Source organism: Oryzias latipes, chromosome 23 (assembly GCF_053564925.1).
Source record: "Oryzias latipes strain Hd-rR chromosome 23, Olatipes_Hd-rR_3.1".
NCBI lineage: Eukaryota > Metazoa > Chordata > Actinopteri > Beloniformes > Adrianichthyidae > Oryzias > Oryzias latipes.
In genome coordinates this window covers 3,217,437-3,242,401 of record NC_136259.1, presented here as the reverse complement: position 1 = coordinate 3,242,401, position 24,965 = coordinate 3,217,437, and the positions used below count along the sequence as shown (strand labels likewise).

Genomic DNA, 24,965 nt, shown 5'->3' with positions numbered 1-24,965 from the left:
TCAGTTTTCCTTTTTTATTGTAGCTTTTGCAAAGAACACAACAAGATTCAGTCAGAAATGTGTTAAATTACCAACAAAATAATTTAAAAACAACAACATTTGACCATAGAAGGGATGAAGTGACATTCAGCTGCCTGAATCATAAAAACCGATTCTGAGGTTTGCACAGCAGGTTGATGTGGACGTCCTGCGAGTTCACTTTGGCTCTGGAGGTTCTGCTTTGGCCAGCGTCACATTGGGGTTCCTGTCCTGCTCCGTCAGATGATACTGAGGCAGAACTGCAGGAACAAAGAAACAAAAACTAAAGTTGTGCCTCTTCAGAGTCGACCAGCCTGAAGACACTCCAGAGAGTGTTGATGGACGCCAGAAGGACACGGACTCCTCGCTGTTCATGGGAGTCCGGATCAGAAGATTATGGCCCAACAAGCAGCAGTGAGCCGTCCGAGAACGGACAGGTATCGGATAAACCACGGGATTACAGGGGCATGAGTACACAAGTCCCGCCCTTTTCTTTCATGGCAACGTCGTCAACAGAACTGGACCGAGTGAGCGTGACGCCATCCATAGAAAAGGCGTAATTCTGCCTCCAAAGAAACAAAGTCAATTCAATTGCCATTTTTTTCAGGATGTGGCCTCACATGTTGTAGCCAGACAACGTCAGTAATCAGCGATTGGTCCGAGTCGATCTGAGCCAATGTGCTTATGGCAAACTGTTGGAAGGCCACGCCCCTTCCAATTGAAAGCAGTCTCTGGAGAATCTGTCATAGATTTAAACGTGTAAATGTGAAACCACATACTTTTATGGAGATCTGACTGCTCTGTTAATAACGTGCATAACTTGAACTACAGACCAAATAAGAAAAGAAATTATGATTATCAAGACCACCTTCAAAAGGTATCAGAGCCAGAACGGTTCTTCTGACCAATAAAACGACAGTAACAGCTGTTTATTTCTCTAGAACAGTCTATGGGAATTTAGCTTCTTGGAACCAGCGGGTCCTTCCTATTTGGAGGGGGGGGGGGCACCCAGTCCAGTTCTTATATCCAGTCAATGATCAAAACTTTGGATGAAATTTTGCTGTTGCCACCAAAGTTAGCTGCAAGACATGCGCCCACATGCAATTGAAGATGGTTGTAATACACATGCATGCACAAATGCACACGCTAGTGCCAACTGTTGAATGGATACACTTCATTTTTGTAATTCTCATTGGAAGTGCTGTCTTTAAAACTGCTTTTGCACTCGGTCGGCCTGCACACTGAAGGCTGCTGTGTTGGGGTTTTCTTCTTCTCTGCGTAACATCTGGAGGAAGGAGAAGTCTGAGAAAGCAGAGGGAGTCTGGAATACAAGCTGATAAGGACACAGCTCAGAAACTGTGCACCGATACCACCGTGTCCACAGCAGAAAGTTAAAACCACTGCTTTGTTAACAGCTGACCTTGAATCCGTTACACTCAGCACATCCTCCTTGTGAGACTCTGTCACTTACGTGCCGCTTTCTCATGTATTTGAACAAGAAATTCAGAAATTTGCTACTTTTCTTCAACCAAAAAAATGTTATTTGAATGGCGTCTAAAAAAATTCATATTTGATTTGTATTTTTAATAGAAAAAGTATATTTAACTTGTGTATTTTTAGGCTATATTTTGCAGGTGAGGCACACTCACCTGCCTGCTTTGACTACACGTCAGTGAGAACACGGTTTTTGCCTTAAAAAAAATATTTTTGCGTTTACAAAACAAAGGTTTTCGCATGAGCGTGTGTCATCTTGCTTTTTTCCCCATCTTTGATTATGCTGAACAAAATTTTCAGCCAGCAAACAGCTGCTGATTGGTCCAGATTCTAACCAATCAAATCGCCGTATTTATCCAACATGGTGTCTGCTACAGCTACATCTGAATCTGCTCTTTTTACCCTTGAATTTGTTTCTCTGGGTAAAGAAATTTCAATTTTTAATCATTTTAAAAATAATTCATACTTTTTTTAAATTTCTTTTTGTATCGATTAATTTTTATTTAGTCAGATTGGTGAATTTATGGCTGAGGATCTCCTAAAAACTCTAAAAACAAAAAACTGTAAAGTTTATCTGCTAACATTAAATTAACAGGACTGTGTGTGATCTGTGAATCCCTCTAAGCAAATTATTGTTAAAAACTTTAATTTTCTTTAAGATCCGTTTGTTAAAAATAAAGACGTGAAACGTCTTATCCAAAATGCTTTTAAACCTACTACTATGATGGAATCTACCTGGATGAATGAGAAATGGGGAAGAAGAAAAAAATAGAAATAAGACAGGGGCTTAAACTCCACTAGAAAATATGGAATCTTTCACATATAGACATGGTTTTGATTGCTTTTTGCTTCTCAGAATTACAAATACTATTAATATACAGATTGAACTCAGAATGTGTTTGTTGTATAAAAGTGTGCTGCTTCTTGGCTAGAACTCCCTTAATGTATAAGAGGTTTTTTAATCTCATTGGGACTTTCCTGGTTAAAAAATAATAACTGAAAATAAAAACTCTTGAATAAACGCACATAAGAATAATTCACAACCTTAATTTTTAAATGAAAACCTGCAATGTAATTTTAGTTTTGGAAAAACTTTTTTTAAGAAATCAGCTGAAGTTCTTCTCCATCGTCAGCAGGGGGAGCCTCAGTCCTGTTTGCTAACTTTGTGTCAAACTTTCATTGATTAAACGTCTGTAAAAGTCAATGCGTAGGTTTTTCTGTGAGCGTTTATTTACTTACGTATTTTGGGTTGGTTTTCTTGGGGTTTTAGGGCGATGTCCAGCAGGGCGCGTTGGCGTTTCAGCTCCTCCTCATATTTAGCGAAGGCTCCACCACACAGCGAGGATATGTCGTCAAAGGCAGGAGTCAAGATGCGGCCGATATTCTTTCTCAGGGAATCGTCCGAAGACATGTTTCTGCATCCACTCGCACCTCCGCAACTTCCACAGTCCTCCCCAGAAAAGATTGCCGCCAGAGGCGCGCGCTCTGTTTTTAACCGGCGCTCTTCTTCTTCGTCGCCTGTAGTGACAGCCCTTTGCTCGGCACTGCCACCTACCGTACTGGGTGGCGTATTGTCACTTTCAGGTCGTGTGGTTGAAACAAGAACTATTTTAAAATAAATATATATTTTTAAATAAAAAAGTACTATTATTTGTATTGTTTTATCATATAATTGGATGAAAGTTAAATATTTAATATAAAAATATTAACCACACACCAAACATTTAACCTGTAATGACCAGAAATCTCACTTTTGTTATTTTCATTCAGGTTCTTGCTCTAATAGCATGTTGAGTCACCACAATAACTTCTGTTATTTTATGATCATTGCCATGTTTACTAGTGAAGTGGTCTCATTATTAACCTATTACATATTTCATTTTTTTTTCTGTTTATTCACACAAATGTTATTTTTGAAAACTACCATCAGACACAATTTCCACTTCCACAGAGCCAAAGGGGGAACAAAAGGGCTTATTGACACTTGAAATGAACATTTAAAAGGAGGTTTAGCAACTTATGATAACTTCTTGTGAATAACAAACATTAACAATAAAATGAAAATTGATTTCGATTTGTTGCAAATTGTTTTTAATTTAAGCATTTTTATAAAGAGGTGATGAAAATGAGGAGTTTAGATTTTGTTTAGCATAAACACGACACTGAAGACGATCCATCCCGTGGTTCAAGTCCGTGGTGAATTCCCTAGAGCCAGCTTGCTGTTTTTTTCCGGTTTCCTGCTCTCAGGCGGTTTGCTGCCCCCAAGTGGGCAGTTGTTGGAACTGCAGGTCTGTTTTCCGTTGTTTCGGCCGCTCCGTGGGTGAAAACCATCCAAATCAAAAGAAAGCAACCAAACAAAAAAGTTGAAATGTTACATTTTTGTATGACAAAAGAAAGAAAAGAAAAGTTTTATTCTTCCAAAAAGTCTTATTTTGACAATTTACAGCCTGTTAAAAATACTTTTACATAGTAAAGTAAAAACAGTTGTTTGGGCTCCATTACTTTGGCGAAAAAATCAACTTTTGTTCTTTTACAACCATACAACCAGGCATCTATAACACAACCATGATCCATCGATCGTTGACCGCCGGCTGCGGCCCCCGCGGGATCTCGGCCATGGAGAGCACGTCGTCCGTCATGAGGAAGGCGACGGGCCCGATGCGCGCCCACACGCACCTCTCGCACAGCGGCCCGCTGAAAGTCACGCCTTCCGTCTGGAACCGTAAAATACATCAAAATCTGATCTGTGACCATCGTATCGGGTTGGGTTCGGAGGTTGTCTTACACATTGGATCTTCTTTTTCGACATGATGAAGGCGGAGCCTGGGGTCAGACAGTTGGGGCAGTCTGAGACGGAGCAGGGCGGAGGCCCCGGGCCCTCGACGGGCATCTCCGACTTCAGGAAGTACTCCTGGAGAAAACATCCAGAGGAAGCAGAGGTGAGGGACAGCATCAGATGATGAAGTTATCTTCCACCTATAAAGATTCAAAACCTACAGATTTTCAATTTAGTGCTGTTAGAATAAAGTCAGGAAGCTTTCGCACCGCTGAACACGCCCGATTATTACATATTCTGTACGACAACCTTCAGCAAATCCTGCATTGTTTTCTTAGTTTTACTGCTTTTTATCGTTAAGATAAATAAAGTTATTGATCTTGATTCAAATTAACGAGAAATTCTCAAAGTTGTTTAAAACTTTGACAACAAAAAACACTTTAAATTTAATATTTATGGGTTTCTAAAAGAGATTTTTTGACTGGTTGCATTTTTGTTGCCTCTCTAACAAATGTAATTTCTGCTTCTTTGTCACAATTTGCTATTTAAAAAAAAAAAAAGACCTGTCGTTTGTACAGGATAAATAGATATAAATAGAAAGGAGTGAAGTAGGATTAAAGATGCTTGAGGCTGTGAAACTCCTGACTACACACTTTACCTAGACAGACATGAACATGTTGACACTTTTCTGTCTTTTCTGTTGAAACCTTGAAAAACAGGTCTACCGTTAAGGAATGAAAACAAAGATTTGATCAGGACTGACGATTTCTGATGGTAAACACACTGAACAGGAGACACGACACACAGAGGGGATTGATTGACAAAAGTCTACAACGCATCACATGACAAGGAAACAATTCAAGAACTTGTTTGAATTCGAAATAGAAAAGGAAATGTTATTTTTAAGTAATTCTATATATATAGCTGTGATAAAAATAAATAAAACCTGACCTTTAGTCAGTTCCCATTTTCTAAATACATCCTAACAATCACTTTATTGTCTAATTGCAGAACACAACAAACTAAAAAAAGAATACAAAATGCTCCAAATACATCTGTGAAACCGCAAAAGGTTAACGGCGTTTTAGCGATAAATCATTAGACGTGTTTCCATTACCGATGAAATTCCGCAAATTGGATTTGAAATCATAAATTTGCTTAATGGAAACATCACAATTTCCCCCAAAAAGCTCATCATCATTTATCCAGAAAAGTTTCTGCGCAGGGAGGTGGGGGTTTTTGTGGCCAATCGAAATGGACATATTTCGCAAAACTACGTTGAAAACGCTTCTGTCCATATAAATGCCACGAGCCCGGCACAGCGGGCGACACCAGAGGTCCCACGGCCTCACGCAGCTCCTCTGTAAAACCACCGAAATGGCTTCATTTCTTCTAGCCGCTCTGAAGAAGACGCCGATGTCTCCTTTGATGGAGGACGATGAGCGCGTGTGCCGTGGCGGACATGTGAATGTTCTCAAAAAGGGTCTAACTGCTTACTTGTTAGCACTTTTACAGACTTAATCCGGTCTGAGTCTGGACTTGGGCTCCGTGTGGAGACGGTCTGGCACACGGGCAGCACTGCTGTGACGTCATCCGAAGGCTCCCTTTCTGGGAACCAGCTTCTCATCCATCGCCATGGTTTTGAATGACTTCTATTGTGAGTTGGTTTTTGTTTACTCACATAATTACGTTTTAATGGAAACAGTCGAATGGCAAAATTGTGTTTTGCTGATGGAAACGCAGCCATGGACTGTATATGAGACATGGAGTGAGTGAGTGAGTACATCCTCACCCGTAGACAATAATTTACTTCCGGCTTCAACCAAATTAAGTCAATTCATTCGCCATTTGTTTGTGTTATGGATGTCGCCAAGTTGGAGTCAGACGCCATCGGTGTGCAGTGATTGGTCAGAGTCGGTCCGAGTCATCTTTTTCACGGCAACCACTTTTACCCACTCAAAAGTGGGCTTGTTGGAAGGCCACGCCCCTACCACTTAAAAGTAAGCTTCACGAAAGCCGTCAATTAAACATTTAGAACGTGGGACACGAGACCACTTACTTTAACTGAGGCACCTGATTGGTCAGTTTATAACCGGAATAACTTCGACTACAGAAAACATATGTGGATTATTAAGATATTAAAAATGTATCAGAGCAAGAATGGTTATTCTGAAAAATAGAATGACTGAGCAATCCCTGTTCATTTCTCTATAGAAGCTTAGGGGACTTCGGCTTCTTGGATTGAGCGGGTACTTCCTGTTTTGAACGTCGGGGGGAGAGGTCACTCATTCCAGTTTTCATATACAGTCAATAGTTCCAATTTGCAAAGCTATTTTAGTTTTTTTAGTTTTTCCAAGCATATAAATTTATTCTTAGCCCTCAGCTAATCCGGGCTATACCTCTTCGTATCTATATAACTTTGTTTTTTGTGGTTCAAATCAGTAAATCGGATTTTCTCAATTTAGAATTAAGCAATTAATGTATCAAGTTAACTTGTTTTATTTCATCTTTTCCATCGTCTTAAGTTCTTAATCATACTTTAGTGAGCTGCTCCAGCTGTCAGCAAACATTCATGCATGATTATATAGTTACATCTACTTTAGCGAAACAAACAGAAATGTGAAAAAAACAAAAGTATAAAACTCTGAAGTCACAAAGACTCCGTGACTTGCTTTTCAAGTTCAGTGCATGGGAAGAAATGTCAGACTGAAGCCGAACAAACTTCTCCAGAGTAGGAGTGACGGCAGAAAGGAGACGCAGTGGTCCACACGCCCTACCCCCGCCATGTTGAGAAGACGAAGGACGGTGCTGGTGAAGACCAGAGACCTCCTGGCGCGGGTTACAGCCACGTAAACCAGGTTCCACTCGTCTGCCGGGATTTCATCTTCAAGCAAATATTGAGACATAAATAGATCAAATAAAAACAGCATCCTCCCTTCACTGGCATCTTCCATTAATCATGACACAAAAAAACGTACGGATCGCAAACTGAGGAGGTCGACGCACGCCTTGTCTGGAATTGGGGGAGTTTGCGAAGTCATCCGTTATGATGACGGTGTCGAACTCCAGCCCTTTAGCTTTGTGGACCGTTCCAAGAGTAAAGTCTGAAGGGAAAAGAAGAAAAAGGTTTTAGCAGAATTTCCTTGAAAAGCTGCAGATTTGGTTGCGCTTTTAGCCTTTAAGCTACGTTCACACCGGTCATGTGACGCGCTGGAAAGACGTTCCTGAACGCGCATTTAGCCCTCAATGTTCATAATGGAAAAGTAGGGAGGGGCTTCTTCTTTTTCTACTGCTGCAATATGTCAAAGCAGTTCAAATCTGGAAAATCTTTTTCTTTCATGGCTCTTTTCCAATTTATGAAAGACTTGGTGTCAAATCATTCTGGTCGCGCACAAACCAGTTTTTAATTTCTCTTCCATCATCCGTGTTCAAACAGTGGGAGGGAAGTCATTTTTACTACCAAATCCAAGTCTCTGATTGGTCGAAGATGTTCAGGTTTAGATCATACTTTTGATCATGCATTTACTTGGTTCTACATATACACGACCATTGTGTGTGACGTAATAACAGCTGTGCTCTCTTGCTGTAAACTGAAGGAGTGGCGAGCGCTCGGCACCAGGCTGTCTGCGTTTTCTCATCTGCGGTCTGTGGTTTTGGGAACGGACACATCTGTGGACTGCAGATGAGAGAAGCGGACATCACCGTCCTTGACTGGTGGAAAAATGTCTGCTTGCTTTCACGCACAGACACAGAATCTCTCCAATGACGTGTTTACATGTTGCTGTGTTGGATAGGATTTTTTTATCTTTTCTTTCCCGTCTGCACATCGTATCTTTGGCGTTCCGAACCCTCCGAATGAATCTGGGAAGGCCGCACGCGGCACGGACGACAGGTTTAACTTTCTACTACTTTCTAGTCTTTCTAGACCCAACTCTTATTCTGAAAATAAAGAGGAAAGGACAATAGTGTACCTGCGTCTTTAAAATCGATCTCGCTGCAGGCTTTCAGCCGGTTCACCAGCTCAGGAAGCTCCTTGTGGTACTTTTCTACGATGTTCAGTTTTCCGTCCAGCTCTTTGTCTTCCGTCTGTGAAACGTATTTCTTCAGAGCCAGGAAGCCGTTCTCCTTCCTGAGCGAAAAGCAGCGGATGAGAGGATCCCGGATGGCTGCGGACAGAGCAGACCCAACACGCTTTTATTTTGACACAAAGATGCTCTACTGCACCAAATAAAGCAGAAACACAAATAAAGAAACGGACGAAATGTTTAAAAGATGACAGCTCAGATCGATTTTTTTGTTGTAAAATATAAATTCTACTCCCAAAAAAACATTAGCAGAAAATATCCACAAACAAAAGATAAATTCTAAGTAGATCAATAAATATTCATAAATATAAATACACATTTATTTGTCACTTAATAGTAAAAATGGGAAGTATAAAATAAAAAATATTAATTCTTCTATATATTAAATTTAATTTAGGTGACAAACACACAGCAATATCCACAAACATGACATCAGTGCTTTTTATTTGAACCTCAACTTTATTTTTCAAAATAAAAGCAAATCTGTTCAACTGAATGTGAAGTCAGCAAAGGGTCTAAAACAGTTACTTTAAGGGAAAAAATGTCTGCTAATGGTTACAAACTATGATTTAGTTTAGGCTGGATGTTCTAAACTGTTTATTCATTACAGTTAAAAGACAAACCAACAGGAATTTAGCCAGATAAAAAGCTTTTTGGACCAGAAACAGGACAACAGAGACTTGATGTCAACTGACGGCAGGTTCAAGCTGATTCTGATCGTTGTTGTCGCATCAGAGAAGAATAGAATAGTGTAAACCCGGATTAAATCAACCTCCATTTGAAATGTTGGTCTGGGATTTTTAATATCCAAACCGTTGGCATTTGTACGCTTTTAGACTAAACTCTGACCAAATGTTTGATAAGCCACAGATCCAGTGTTCGTTTCTGTGTCTCTTACCGTTTGGTTTCCTCTTTTCTCTGTCCTGGTTCATGAGCTGGAAGATGTCCATGATCTTTCCCAGCCCGATTCTTTCCACACCCTGCAGAAACAGGAGGGAAAAAAACAACAATCCATCATTTCAACGATAGGGTAAAATAAAAATAAAACAAAATAAAACCTCACCCCAATGAAGTGGATCCGGCAGAGCGGGTTGGCGTTTGTGAGGTTGACCGCCTGGACAAAGACGGTGAAATTACAGCGGGACAGGATGCCGATCTTCCCTCGGCTCTGACTGGCTCCGGCCTTCATGGCCGCCAAAGCCTCAGCGGCAGACTGATCACAGACGTGGCCTTTGGGGACAAACAGGAGAGCAAGATAAGCGTGTCGCTTTTACCATTGATTATGGTAATAATAATCAAAATGGATTGGATTTTTCCAGATGCTCAAAGCGCTTCGAGTGTATCTCCATTTTACATTCACTCCTCATAGATGGATAAGATAAGATAGAGATGTATAGAGGGAGAAATAGAAAACTGGATTGAGTACTTTAATAATCCCGAGGGAACTTGCATATCCATCCATTGCTCCAAAAATACACAACAAATTAAATATATATTAAATATGACTTTGTATTAATGGTCTCCTTTCCTAAAAAGTGCCAAATCTGGACTAAACTGTGAACTTTTAGCAGTTCACAGTGAACTTTCCACACTTGACGACACGGTCAGACACCTATTAGGAAACACAATAAATCCATTTATAAACACAAAAAATGAATCTGGGGGATATTATTTCAGCTTTTCTCACCACTCTGCTTTCCTCCAACCAGTATCTTGTCCACTTTCTTGCAGACTTTGAGGACGGTGGCGCCCACGTAAGCGATCTCAGCACCGAAGCGGAAACTCTGCACAAACACAAAACAGCACAGAGGCTCATTTTTCCCACGACAAAGCACTGAAAAAATATAGAAATGTGTCCTGGTCATCATTGTCGCAGATAATTCCAAACTCAAATGGTGAAAAGGTCTTTGGCCCCGCCCCTTTTATGGCACATTCATGTGTTTCTAAATAAACAGAGGGAATCTTTTCATCTAATCTAAAAGAGTCATCAGTTATTTTTAATAATGATTATGCCGTTTTTAGCACAAATTAAATAAACTTCGGGGACTTAGTTTCTGCAGAGCGTCAGGAGTTAATTAGAAGTTGTGGGCGGGACTGCTGGCACGGAGTGAGCCCGCCCTCATTTTCCATCGTCTCCCGCTTGCTTTCAGCCCCTCACACCCAAAACCTGTCATTCTCAGCCCAACAAAAATGGTGAGCAATATTGGTGCAGCCATACAGATTTGAGTCAGGTGACCAAAGATGAACATGGATCCTGATGTGGAGCAGATACGATGACTCTGGGAAAATGAACGAGTCCTGCGTAACAAGCCTGGCATTGTTTCTTGGCCGTCTGTGTGTCCAGATCTGGATTTATCCTCGGTGAATCTCAGCGGCACCGTGGTGTGCAGACGTGAAGGCAGCCATTCCCTTCTTCACTCCTACGTTGCAAGTAAAGCTTTAAAAGAATTTAGTCTTTTTTTGTATGCAGAACTGGGGTAAAAACTAATAGAATTTTTATACTGCCCATTTCAGAAATGTTTGCTGAAAGAGATGCAGGACTGGAGGTCAGGGGCGTGTGTTTAAAATCACATAAATATTAAACCGTCCAGTCGTTATTAAGCCTTTGCTAAAGAAATTGTGTAACTTTTTCTTCCTAGTATTTTTCTATTATTTTTATTCTACTATTATTTTTCTATGTTCCTTCCTGCAAAGAGGTGGAGGACGATTTTTTCCCCCCACCACTTTTATTTTTTTCATTCTGGTGAAGCTGCAAGCTAAACAGTTAAAGACAGAAGCAGAAAAGTGCAGTTTTTGAAGAAACCAACACAGTTTTGCACCAATGCTTTGTTTTTTTACAAAACATATTTTTGCCAATCACTGAAATCTGAACCAGTAGTTGAATAATATGAACTGGACGTTTCCTCTCCGCCTCTCAGATGGATGAGCCGGCTGCGGCGTGCGCCCGTACCTGCGTCAGGTAAAACACGTGAGTGTGGTTGGCGATATCCAAGGCATTGATGGCGCCTTTGAAGGTGTAGATCTGCTGGTGCGGATCTCCAACCAGGACCTTCCCACAGCGCTGAGACAGCAGCACGTCCAAGATGGCTGCAACGGAGGCGGGGCGGTAAAATCACCAACTCCTGCTTTTGGAGGCGTGTGGGAGACTCTTTACGTACCGGGGGTGCAGTCCTGAGCCTCATCGATGAAGAGAACGTCGTAGCGGTCAGACAGGCAGGGCTTCGGGTCCTGCAGCTGCCATAACTTCAGATAACCTGTCAATCAAAGTGTGCATCTTCACCGGCCTTCACGCAGAAAAATCCCAGAGTTCCTGTCTTTTACGTACCATCATGAGGCATGTAATAGGCGTGTTTCGACCTCTCTTTAACATTCTTCATTTTTCTCCAGATCTCCTTTGCGTCTTCAGCAAACAGCTGGAGGGTAAAGACAAAAGGAGAACATTCTGCGTTAAAGTGTTGGGTCTTTTTGAGTGGAGTCCCTTCGGTGATCGAAATGCTGGCACCTTTTGTTCAGACTCGGGAATCCATTCAAAGTTGCCGTCACATGACGGGTAGCAGCTGGGAACGTGCTCGGTGGAAATGACCGCATCGGTTGAAGCCATGAAGTTCTGCAACGTCGTGGCCACCACTTTGGCTTTGGCGAAGCCGCCCCGTCCAGGGGGCAAAACACAGTTGAGGGAAAACGGCGCCACGTTGAAGGTCAGCTTCTTGTTTAGTGCATATCTGTGACACAACAGTCGACAGGTTGGCTCTCAACCAGTCAGTGGCATAAACCAAATTCCCATTCCTTCACAATCAAGCTTCATGCAGATTGGAGTTTTTTCAGAGATGACTGCAGTTAGGAATGCGGTCCCAAAACTGCTGCCTCTGATGGCAGATAGGTGTCAGGCCTTAACGGTATAATCAACAGTGCCGGCGTAGGGGCGTGGCCACAGGGCGGACATGCCGATTCGAGTGTGAAGTGGAGGGGCTGCTCACATGGGCTCCTATTCCTGCGCTGACAAGTGGCAACAGACGCACACAGATAGCAGAGCAGCCGCGATCAAAAAGCTCCAAAGTGTGGCTGCATTTTTAACCAATGAGACGCAGACAGTGTGTGCGGTCTCAGGTGTGGCTGTGAGGGCGGTAACACCTGTAAACTGTCCAAACTAGAAACTAAACTACACCAGATTCTAGCGGAGACGTGCACAGCCTTTGATCGTCCAGCACCACTATTGCTTCAACAGGTGTGTAAGCTAGCGGTACACATGTGAAGCACGTGACTAAAGTGTTGTCTATCAAAGATAAGTGCAAGAAATTAAAACGCAAATTAGGGGCAAATGAATACGGCTGCTTGCATAGAAAAACTTCATCCATCCATCCATCCATCCAGCACAGTAAAACAGGTTCATATTGTGCCACAATAATAATAAATGACCTGATATACAATATAAAATAATTAAAATACAAGTATGTGCAATTGATTTCCACTGCTGTCGTTCTTCAATGTGAGGAGGGTGTTTGATATTCTCTGTATTTTCTCTGTATTGTATTCAATGTGGGCGGGGTTAAACGATGAGCCCCGTCCACTGTATGGCCATCTTCTTCTTTGCATTTTACAAGTTTCCATGTGCAATATTGCTACCTACCAGATCAGTTAATTAAATTAAGGCTCGACATGTACTTTTTTATTTTGTTTTTATTTGGGAGGTTAGTTAGATTGAAAGTGACTATTCACACCTAATTCTCTAAATACTTGTTGCCATGTAGAAGAGTCTGCGATGCCAGCACCGCCCCCCCAGAGTGGTATAGATCATTCCTAACTGCAGTCCTCTAAAATAAAAATTCCCACCTTCTGCCGATGTCTTTATAAGCCAGGGAGTGGACGGTCTTACAGTCCACGTTGCTGGGGAAGCGGCGGCGCGCCTCACACGCCACAGAGTTGTTGAAGGCCACATAGAGGAAGCGCAGATGAGGCCGCTGTTCTGCAAACTTCATCAGCGTGGTGGTCTTTCCCGTCCCTGCATCAGAGGACCACACAGATGCTCACCAGTTCCTTTTTCGAAAGTCCAAGCCTGAGCTGTTCAGTTCAGGCACATAAAATGAATAATTTCTCTTCAGTAAGTTTCCTCTATCAGCCTGTGAGGACACAACAGCAGACAGTTTCTGTGTTTCCGATGCTAAAGCGCTGCAAAAAGAGCTTTTATGTTTAAACTCAACAATGGGGATTTCTGAAATGTAGAATTTAGACCAACATTTAATATTAAATCACTTTATGGAAACTTCTGACAAAGACCAACCAACTCGTCACTTTATCAGACGCACCTGTCCAGCTGCTCATCAACACAAATTTCTAATCAGCCAGTCATGTGCATGTAGGTGGGGTCAAGACGATCTGCTGCAGGAGCATCAGAACGGGAAAGAATCGCGATTGAAGTGACTTTGAAGGTGGCGTGGTCGTTGGCGCCAGACGGGCTGGTCTGAGAATTTCAGAAACTGCTGATCTACTGGGATTTACAGTAGGGTTGATTATTAGCAAGAGTCGGGCAATATGACGCCTTTCGCGATAAATCTCAGTGCCACATTTATATGGTTTTATATGAGTTTGCCTTCGGGTACCCATCCTAAGAAAAAACTAAGTATTACATGTCTCACAACAACAAGAACTGCGAGCTGACTGAACCTTTAGTGTTTAATACAAGCCGATTCTTGCTGAGATCTAGTTGTTTTGGTGCGGTGTAGAGCTGCTCAAAGAGGCTCAGTGGGCGGAGCTGCAAACTAGCGGTTGGTGATTTAAGCGGAAAACAAGAATCAGATGTTGAAGGACACATTTTTTCTCTATACCCATAATGTTCACCCACAACCATCTCTAGGGTTTACAGAGAATGGTCCAAAAGACAGAAAATATCCAGTGAGCAGCAGTTCTGGGGGAGTAAATGCCTTGTTGCTGCTTCCCGTTGCTCAGAGTTTGCGGTCCACCCAAAGTATTCACAAATGCGACCTTTTCAAATGGCATTTTAAGGCCCTTTTCCGCTCCTTTCTGCAGCACCGTGCAGCTGCTGTGACGTTGTCAATGTGCGTCTTTGTAGTTCTTAACGGAACTAAGGTGAACAAGCCCACAACGCCACACCTGTTTCTATTATGTAAGGGTTACAGCCTTGGAATGTGTTCAAAACTGTGGAAAGGGCACGTCAACATATTTTATGGTAATAATAAGACCATTGTGGTCAAAATTGTTTGGATTGCTCAGAAAAGTGTTTCTACTTCTTTGATGTGTTAAATGAGAGACCGGATGTTCTTAAAGTTCCTTAACTGTTGACGGTTGAAAAAAATCCCCCTTGTTGGCGTAAAAGTAAAAGTTGGAAGTCTGTTATACCAGAAATACTTCATAAAGTCCCTTTTTTGTTGTATTTTGATCTTTTATTGCGTCATAATGTCACAAATTTAAATGAAAATACCCCAAAATTAGGCTTTTTACATCAATTATTCAGCTAGATTAAAAAAAAGATAAATTAATTACAGGTTTAATGAATCACACCAAAGAATCCGATGGCAACACTATTAAAAAAAGTAGGCCTTTAAGGATTTTATGGCTAAAGCTGGAACACTTTCGCTAACCCGACCCGTTCGCTGCAGAACTACTTTAGTCGTCTGACAAAAGTAAAGTCGCGATGAGCAGTTTCAGCTTTCGAGCCTTCTTTCTACCTGCAAATGCGATTATTTTGACCACGTGGTCCTGCTGGATCTGGTGGCTGAGGATCTGCTGCTGCTCGCGTGTGAGGTGGATCTGGGGACACCTGAGACACAGAAACGTTTAAGATTCAAGGTTCATTTATTTGTCATATGCACAGCTTTCACTGACAACTAAATTATGTTCCAGCACACACAAAAGAATCTTCCTTTTCTTTCTACCAGGAGTTTCCAAACAACTTTATAAAAAAATGCAGATGGGAAAAGTGACGGGTTTGCTGCATTATTTTCACTGACAGCAGCAAAGCCTGTTGGGATACATTCCTCCTGTTTCTCCTGATAATCACCTGATTTGATAAAGTCTTATGAACACTTCATGCGTGTTTTATGAGAAATAAAGCGACCAAAGTCACATGTTGAGAAAACGGCAGACGGATGAAAGCGGATCCCCATCTTCTCCTTTTGCAGCATCAAAACAAAGAGCATGATTTCAAACAAGAGGATTCCAAATCAGGCAGAACATCCACCAGCTGGAAATTCTGAAATAATACTACAGGGCTTAAAGTAATTTTAAAAAGTAACTAGTAATAAATTGATCTGAATTGATCTGGTTTACTAAGTTGAATTGAATTCTAATAAACTTGAATATGCTTTAATTCACATCTAATAAGAAAAACACCAAGTGTTTGAATAAATGTTGGAATCAACGTTGATGGAAAATAAACACTGCTGTGTTTGCAACATTTTGAGAAACAATAATTTATTCAGAATGTTTTTAAATTAATGGTTCAAATTGCAAAAGAACATTTGTACTGATTGTGGTCAATCAATAAGAGAAGTAGTTCTAGAACAGGGGTCGGGAACCTATGGCTCGCGAGCCATATATGGCTCTTCTGATGGTCACATGTGGCTCGCAGACAAATCTTTAATTATACTTTTTTTTCATTAGTCCAGTCCCTTTCGGGCGAGATGCGATGCCAGAGGCGCGCAGTAGTAGCGGTGCTTGGAGAGAAAACTATCAGTTTACTATTATCTATTATTTCACAGAGTTTGCACCAGCCGGAAACCTGTGAATTGACGTGCCTAAAACTGCGCGCTCCCGTCTCTGAGAATGAGCGCGCAGTAGCGGGGACGGGAGGTGTGAGGAAGAAAGCAGAGAGTGGGGGGTTGTGGGCACAGGTAGCAGGTGAATCGCGCAGGGATTGTAAAAACGTAAAACCCGCTGCCCGTCACTCACTGCGGCGTGTGAGTGTGTGTTTGTCTCCGCGTCTGCATGTGAGCAGTCTTTGTCACATCTACAGAACATTCAGACCTACGATCACGTTTAAAGTCTCAACGCCTGCATGAAGCAGAAACTCACCACGTATCAACCAGACTAGACAATCAGCAAAACTACCACGAGAAATACTGATCATTTATTAGCAACAGCATAATGATGTTATTAAATAGAATCCACAGACTTTTTGTACTTTAAAAATGTTGAAATTACATCAAATGCACTCATTCATTTGGATATTTAGTTTTAAACATATCGTTGCGGACTGAGTTTAACTTGGACTGGGTGGCTGTTGGGCCGCGTTATAAGTTCTGGAGTTCACTAAACGCATCAAGCAGAGATCTGATTGGCCATCAGTCCTGTCGCTCAGCCTGTTGTTAGGTAGTTTGGACCAATCGGGTTCAGCTATGGGCCGAATAAGGGAAATGGGGGGGCTGGAGCGGGAGCAGGGAACATAAAGTTGGGAGAAGCGCTCTCGTCTCGGCGGGAGAGATTCAGGAGTTGCTGAATTAATTGTACGGCGTTTGTTGCGGTCTGCAGTAAACAGAATAAAGAACCTTAAAGGAGGTTAAGTCTCCGTGCCTCAGTGTGGGAAAGGGACGCTACATTATTGTATGGCTCTTTCGAAATGACATCTAAAAATATGTGGGGTTTATGGCTCTCTCGGCCAAAAAGGTTCCCGACCCCTGTTCTAGAACATGAATCTGTTCAAAAGACTGATTATACAGAACATTAGAGCTATTTCTAAATCAGCATTTATTTTTAAAAGTCACTCAAAGAAATGTAATCTGTTACCACCAGCCTCTGTCATGTTGATGCCAAGAGTGAAGGTTTCAGTTGATTTGTTTTTTTGTTGGGGAAAAAAAAAGATCCAAACCCACGTGACCCCATGGAAAAAGAAAGACCCGAACAGCATGAAGAACACAGGAACCAGGTGAGAAAAGGCCAAACAAGCTGCTGGAGACCAGGAGAATTTTATGTCATCGGACTTCCCTCCGGAGCTGAGGCTCTACCAAAACATTTGGCCTCTGCAGAGGGTGAACATCAGCCGTGTGCAAAGGAGGTCATTCCTTCTTGACCTCGGCACACCCACCACACCCCCCCAATGTACACCCATGCTAAGCAAGGCGTTCCTACCAGGGCTGCGCCTGTGTATTTCTGTCGTATGTCCGATCATTTCGGATGACGGTATAAGCTGTGCACATGACAATAAATATTTCTGCTGCTACAGTCCTTTCTCCGCACTGAAGTTTATTTAAAAAAAGAAAAACTCTCACCCGTCCTGAGCAGAAGCGGCGACAAACGGACCGTTCTCCATCAGATGAAGGACGTAGTAGATGTTGTAGTGTAACCTGAGGACGCAGAAGGACAAATCCTCACCAGGCTGACCTGAAGGACGCCTGAAGAGAAATGCCAGCGTTGACGGGTCCTACTTGTTGCTGATCTGAACTCTGTTTCTGTTCAGAGCCAGCAGCATGGTGGCCATGTGGCTGAGGAACTCTGTGATCGCAGTGAGTGAGATGCAGCGGCGCAGCACCAACACCAAGTCCTCCACATCCCCGACGCTCTCGCTCAGAACCAGAATGGCAGCCATGGCTGCAAACGGGTTTGGACCCTGCAGATCAGACGGGAGTGGTGGCAGTGATTCGGGAGGATTCTGAGGGGCTGTGAAGAGTCTGGGACACATACCCCAGCATTAAGGTGAAGGTACTTGTGAACATCGGGAATGCGTAACCGGATGGCGGCCTCCGCCTGCGGGTAAAGGCGATGTTTCTTGACGCACTCCAGGACGTCCTTTGGCCGGACCCGCTCTCCAAGCTCGTGCTGAGCCATCGATCTGCACCAGAGAGGAGATAAAGCCCCACCGTGAACACGTGTCTCAATTCCCACCACTCTTTTTAGTATTTAAATAATATTAATGATAATGAATTTCATTTAAATGGCGCCTTTCTAGACACCCAAGGTCGCCTTACAGATACAAAACAATTAAATACAATTAAAAGAATGAAACATTAGTTAAAAAAAAAAAACAGCCATAGAATTATACATTAATTAGGGTGGATATGATTGTCTGAAGAGGTGGGTTTTGAGATATGGAGGGGCGAGGTTATGGAGGGCTTTGAAACTTGTGGGGAGGAAAATAGAGCAGTTGTCAAAGGAAATGGAGAAGTTAGGGAGTTTATTTAGGGTGGTCTTTGTTCCTACGATCAGTAGTTCAATTTTTTTGCTATTTAATTTAAGGAAGTTTGCAGTGAACCAGGATTTTATTTCAAGAAGGCATTTGTAGAGGGAGGCCGGGGGGGGGAGCTGAGTCAGGCTTAGAGGAGAGGTAGAGCTGGGTATCATCTGCATAGCAGTGAAAGTGAACGTTGTGTTTATGGAAGATATAACCTTGGGGGAGAAGGTAAATGATGAATAAGCAGGGGCTCCAGGACAGAGCCTTGGGGCACACCTGTGGCAATCAGAACTGTGGGAGAGGTGAATGATTTTAATTGGATGAATTGCGTGCAGCCTGAGAGATGGGACTTGAACCAGCTGAGGGGTAAGTCAGTGATGCCAATGGTTGAAAGTCTTTCCAGAAGGATGGGGTGTGAGATTGTATCAAAGGCAACAGTCAGATCGAGTAGAAGGAAGATGGAGGCTAAAGCAGAGTCAGCGGCGAGAAGAAGGTCGTTGGTCATTTTAAGGAGGGCTGTTTTATTACCAACATATAATAATATGGTTTATTTAGTTTCATTCGTAAGGAGATGCTCTATGATTCCATGTCTCGTCTAGTGCATCTTCTCTGAAGCTTTTCCTCTGATTTTGCAGCCACTTTATGACTACATCAGGCTACAGGATTACTTCACTGCGGTTAAATCTACAGAAGACGACTTGCTGTCTGTTTAAGAAATCTAGATAAAAAGGGGATTTCATGACCCCCCCCTACTGCTTGCGTGTAAGAAAAATACTCAACAACAGCAGATTGATGTTTTCTCAAGCAAAGAGAGAAAAGATGAACATCCGTTTTCTGTGTTTAGAGGTCAAACTGGACAAGACGTTGTCATAGAAACGGACTTACAGAATGAGGCTTCGTATGCAGTGTTCTGAAGAGCCGGTTCCAATCATCCTGCTGTTTTTCAGAACGTTGACGATTTCCTGCACCGTGTCCTGCTCCCTCATGCTGTAGCGGTAGTACTGCTTCTTGAACGGCACAAACTGAAGAGAAAAAACAGAGTATTGATCTGCTTACCTCACCGACCTCTCTGATTACCATCCGGACGATTTGTTGAGCTAACGTCCTGATTCGGTTCAGGAGGCAGACGCCTTCTCTGTGGCTAAAACTTTCATTTGAGATTTTTACATTAATCATTCAGTCACAGCTTTTGCAAGTTAACAAAACCGAATTTGGTCTGTAATTTTCAACATTGATAGCCTTCATCTGTGAGAGACGGAATGTAAAAACTAGGAAATCACATCGTTTGATTTTTAAAGAATTTGTTTGGAAAATAAGGATTTATCTCCTACAAAAAAAGAGACCTGTTCCTTCATCTCTTCTATCGTCCACTGTGGTGATGTCATCTGTTTGAACTGATTATCTGTAATAAGGACACCCTAAAACGGTCAGACAGCAACCTGACCACCACGACCAAAGAGCTGTCAGAAAACACCGGGGACAATATTGAAGACCTGAACAAGACTGGGATGAGCCAATTTACAAAAAGCAAGCAAAATTTTGGACCAAAACCTTCCATCAGGGCGAGCACTGATGATGAACCATGGCTGCACTTTCCAGCATGATGGGGTGGGTACGTAAAAAACCATTTCAAGGTTCTGCTGTGTTCTAGCCGGTGTCGGAACCTCAATCCAAAAGAGAATCTTTGGAGGGAGTAGGAAGTCTATGTTTCGCAGCAAAAGCCCTAAAACATCACAGCTCTTGAGAAGATCTGTATGGAAGAATGGACCAAAAAAAAGCAGCTCGAGTGTTTCAAGCTGGTGTAGATCTACAGGAAATCTTCCACCTATGTCATTGAAAGCATGACTACAGTATTGAGGTGAACTTTTATTACTGACCAAATACAAATTTTCTGCACCGTAATACAAATACATTATTTAAAATCAAACGACATGATTTCTTGGATATTTTTTCCCCCATTCTGTCTCTCACAGTTGAAATGTTTCTATGATGAACACTGCAGACCAAACTCATCTTTTGAAGTGGAACAACTCGGAAAATCAGCGACTGATAAATCATTTCTTTGTCCCATTGAAGAAGTGATGTACCATGTGACCATAACCTGTCTTTAGTTACACTGCTATAGAACGAGACTGTTGGGGCTAGTTCTAGTGGTTAGTCCCTCTCTTCTGAACCCATGTCTTAGTTGTGACTATATTCATCATTATTTCAGACCAATTACTCTTGTTTCGCTTAATGTACCATATATATGGCATAATCACATCAATAGACCGTTGATTGACGGTGTGTTTCATAATCCACTGCACCCCTTAGTGCAGAAAATACGGCAAATCTGAAGCAAAGATCCCATTCATCACATCACATCCTCTCCCATGTGCTCTGACCTTGGGATTGTCGACGATGTTCTTCCATCGGTGGCAGACTAGGCTGACGCTGCGGTAGAGGTCGGGAGCAGGAACCAGACTCAAGATCTGTTCCAGCACTTCCTCCGGGAGGTCGTCCATGCGGCCCTGCGGCTCCTGCAAGACGCTGTTGCTGCCCAGGAGTCCGTAGTGGGCGTCGGGGAGCGGCTCCACCTCCTCCTCATCCCCGCAGAGGCCGTATTTTTCAAATTCTTCGTCATCTCCAAACATCTCTGCCGTCATTCCTTCCAGGAGATCTTCACTGAAGTCCACAGCTTCCTTGCGCTCCACTCCCACAGTGAAAAGGCCGGAATCAACACATTTCCTCTTTTCCTCCCCATCAAGCTCTGGGGGCGTCTCAGCGGATAACAAACTTGTGTCGTCGATCTCATCTTCCTCCACAGGCTCTACTTGAAGTGAAGCAGCCAGAAGGCTAACATCATCATCATCCTCTTCCTCAACGTCCATCGACTGTTGAACAGGAAATGCAGATGAGGATGACTGAGGGGACTTGTGTGGACTGGAGCTGAGAACTTTTGTCACAGAGAAGAAGCTGTTGATGGACTTCTGTTTGTCACAGGGACTTCCAGATGCTGCTGCAGCTGCAAAAAAGAATAAAAATAAAAACTGTTTTCAAATCAGTCTGCATGAAATGAGATGTTGTGGGGGAAATTCATCCCTTGGTGTTACACTCCAGGCCTCGAGGGCCGGCTTCCTGCAGGTTTGCTAAAACCTTGCCTTATCTGCTGCTTACCTTACTGACCGTGCACAAATGCTGCACACGCACGTGATACCCAAGTCCCCGGACAACGCCACACAAACTAAACTCTGATTGTTTCATTTCCTAGTTTTTAAAAGTCAGGCTACAATCAACGATCACACATATATCAGAAAAAAAGGAAAATTCTGTACGGGACGCCTGCATGTCCCCCACGTCACCCTACCAGATGTTTCACCCGCATCGTGCCTGTAGAAAAAGTTTACAACCTTGAGTTTTGGGTGGCCCACCTGGTTACTCAATACAGATCTGCCCATTTTTCACCCGCAGACAGCCAGTACCCGCCCATAAGGGAGGAAGGCTGTAAACAATTTGCTGCTGTTGTTGATTTTTTATTCAGTTTAGCCTAAAAAGTGGTGCATCTCCAAATTCTCAAAGAAAACTTGTTTTTTTTTTCTGCACAGAGAAAAGAACAGATCTGAGGATTCACAGAGTTCTTCTCAATTTTCCCTATTAGATACAGAAACAAGGCAACAGTGGATAAAGGCGTGACATCACTGAGTTTAACCACAACTATGACAAAAACAATGAAAACAGTTCCAAAGGAGAGTCTAGCTCCAACAACAAGCTTTTGTACTGCAGTGAAAAACTCAGACATGAAATTTTTTAGGTTATTTTCGGGATTTTTTTTTATCTCATTTTGTGTCTCATCGTTGAGGTATGATGAAAATTATTTTTTAAGCAGGAGAATTTGCACAATTGGTGGCTGACTAAATGCTTTTTGGCCCCACTGTATATATGTAATAAATAGTAGTAGTTCAAAACATGCACACACACGGGTTTACATATATTCCATACATATATGAATTCAATATATTCCTACATATAAAAAATACTTGAGATATGTATATGTGAAAAACAAAGAGCACTATGGTTTGTGCATTGTATCTTCATAAAACAACAGTATACAAATAAACCAGTTCAGTGGCCTTGGGGTAGAGTGTCCGCCCTGTAACCGGAAGGGTTTGAACCCAGGCCGAGTCATTCAGAAGACTTTAAAAAGGGCCCAAATGCCTCCCTCCCTCAGCATCAAGGGTTTGGATTGGGGGGTTAAAACCACCAAATGGTTCCCACGCGGGGCTCGTCTGCAGCTCCCCCTCCCCCAGGGGAGGGGTCAAATGCAGAGAACAAATTTCCCATTGTGGGATAAAATAGTCAACTTTTTTATTTTTTAAAGAGTAGGACAAGCAAGGCATCCCAGAATTTATAAACCCATATATGGAGGCGTGTTTACCAATGCCTTCATAGATCTCTTCAGAATAAATAGATAAATCTATTCTACCAACATCCTTCGTGTCTGCCATGATGTCAGGATGAAGAAAAACTCATGACAGTAGCTCCTCCCACCTGCAGCAGAGGTGTCAAGCTAAGGAACTGTCGACAAGCAGCAAATTTGGCATTTGTCACCTTTGTTGAACCACTAATGTTACGTTGGAGGTATGAGGGGCTCTAAGCTACCAGGAGAGAGTGTAAACAAATGGATGATGGGAAATGAAGGGAGGCTCACTCCATGCACGACCTGAAGTTGGCTTCCGATTCACAGCTTCCGATTCGCGAAGCACTAAAGGAACATTCCACTGCATATTTTATTGTGTCAGGAAAGCCACAATAACATAAACCTATCAAAGTAAATGTGACAAAACCAGCTTTTATGATAACCTCTCTCTTTTTGGACCCTGGTATTGTAATGGTTATCTCTTCCCATTTCAGGTTCACCCATCTCTTTCTCTGTTGTTCATATATCTTCACTCCTCCCTTGATCGTATCTCTCCCTTCCTCATTTTCAGAAATCAAATAAAGGTTTCAACTTCCTGCTTGGAAGGTTTCACAAATCAGAAACTGTGTTTAATGTATTCTTTTGTATCTAAATCATAATTTAATCCAGGTTTGATCAGTCCAGGTCGTGTGGTTTTTGAACAGGACCTGATCTAAGGTGCACTCACTGCATAAAAATGATCCTATTTCACATTTTCACTGATCAGAGAAAGGTTTCACAAATCAGAAACAGTGTTTAATGTAATCTTTAGTTTCTGTTGCATAATTTATTCCAGGACTGAGCAGTCCAGCTCCTGCGGTTTTTCAACAGGACCTGGTTCTAGGTGATCTTAGTGGGAAAAATGCAGTGGAATCTTCCTTGAGTGCCCTCACGAATCGGAAGCCAACTTCAGGTCGTCTCCAATGCCACAACTTAGAGCCAAATTTCTGATGAACCCCTGTTGCTCTGCAGAAACTATGTCCTAGAAAATGACAGTTTTTTTTATTTTGGCTACAATCTGCATAATTAACGGCAAAGACCACTGGGAACGTTTTGAAAATACATTAAAAGATGGTCTGTGGCATTTCTTTTTCTTGAAGTTTTACTTTGCTTTTTGTATTTGTATCCATGTCTCCTTATGTTTTACAGATCCCACTTTTCCCTTCTCTCTTAAATAATCACGCTTGGACCAAATCGAGAATGAATCGAAGCCGATTTCCGTCGTAGATTACCAGGTTTCCTTCTCTTTGCTGGTGACCTGGGATGAAGCCCCCGGTTTGGGTTGCGGTACCCCAGCCCATGGTTTGATGTGTGGGGCTGAGTCAGAACATCTGTCCCGTTCGCACTTCGTCCCAGTTGGGCGCAGTCCCGAGCATTCAGATGCTTTCTTTTGGCTCTGCCTGGAGACACAGAAGCGCCATGATGTTTACTTTACAGACCATCACAAACGTGAGAGTGAGCGTTTCTAACGATTAACACAAACTAGCTGCAATTATGTTTCTGAAATGATATCAAGAATCATAAACACAACGTAGCACTCCGTTGAAGAAAACATAACTCAGTAAAGAAAACTATTTCAGACACTTAAGTTTAAGTTTAACCTCGAGTAAATTAGCATTTCAGCGTCTTTGTTTACCTCAACGTTGAACTCACCTTTGGCGGACACCTCCATCTCTGTACTCGTCCGTTCCTTAGTAACAAAGTCACACCATGTTTGCTAGCATAAAAACATGATTAAAAAATTAAAAACTCATTCGTATCGTACATGTCATGTAGGTTTTAAAACGATAAGCATTACGCTAGCTTCCAGAGTTTTGCTAGCTTGTATCGTTCTATCTACTTTCACGACTTTTTTTAAGAACAACGAAAATGAACAAACAAAACAAGCAAAAACATCTGTAAACACAAATAAAAGTAGCAGCCAGGACTGAAAAGTAGATTTAATTGAGAGTCGGAAACCGCAACCGAGTAAATCCAAACAAGTTGGCTTTCGAGCAGTGATTGGTCCGCTTCTTCTTCGTTGGTTTTACCGAAGTT

General features: G+C 42.3%; 1 protein-coding gene and 1 long non-coding RNA gene across 3 annotated transcripts; both read right to left on the bottom strand.

Annotated features, from left to right (window-relative positions):
• Positions 1 to 3,058, bottom strand: LOC101173910 (uncharacterized). Its single transcript, XR_177644.5, has 2 exons — positions 2,752 to 3,058; positions 1 to 278 (listed from the first exon to the last, which is right to left on the bottom strand). It is a non-coding gene; the product is annotated as an uncharacterized LOC101173910 (long non-coding RNA).
• Positions 3,059 to 3,580: 522 nt separating this feature from the next.
• fbxo18 (F-box DNA helicase 1) lies at positions 3,581 to 24,965 on the bottom strand. Of its 2 annotated transcripts, XM_011493482.4 has the most exons (21): positions 24,582 to 24,965; positions 24,161 to 24,328; positions 20,878 to 21,497; positions 19,379 to 19,515; positions 18,007 to 18,154; positions 17,751 to 17,932; positions 17,595 to 17,669; positions 15,057 to 15,148; positions 13,204 to 13,372; positions 11,876 to 12,095; positions 11,699 to 11,786; positions 11,532 to 11,627; positions 11,324 to 11,460; positions 10,061 to 10,157; positions 9,437 to 9,603; positions 9,272 to 9,353; positions 8,260 to 8,454; positions 7,267 to 7,392; positions 7,066 to 7,172; positions 4,298 to 4,423; positions 3,581 to 4,226 (listed from the first exon to the last, which is right to left on the bottom strand). In XM_011493482.4, exons 1-21 carry the CDS (start codon positions 24,598 to 24,600, stop codon positions 4,065 to 4,067), a joined length of 3,213 nt encoding a protein of 1,070 aa, XP_011491784.1. In that variant the 5' UTR covers positions 24,601 to 24,965; the 3' UTR covers positions 3,581 to 4,064. The 2 variants fall into 2 exon arrangements, with proteins under 2 accessions (XP_011491784.1, XP_078798277.1); XM_078942151.1 differs by lacking the exon at positions 3,581 to 4,226 and having other exon boundaries at positions 4,311 to 4,423; positions 6,961 to 7,172.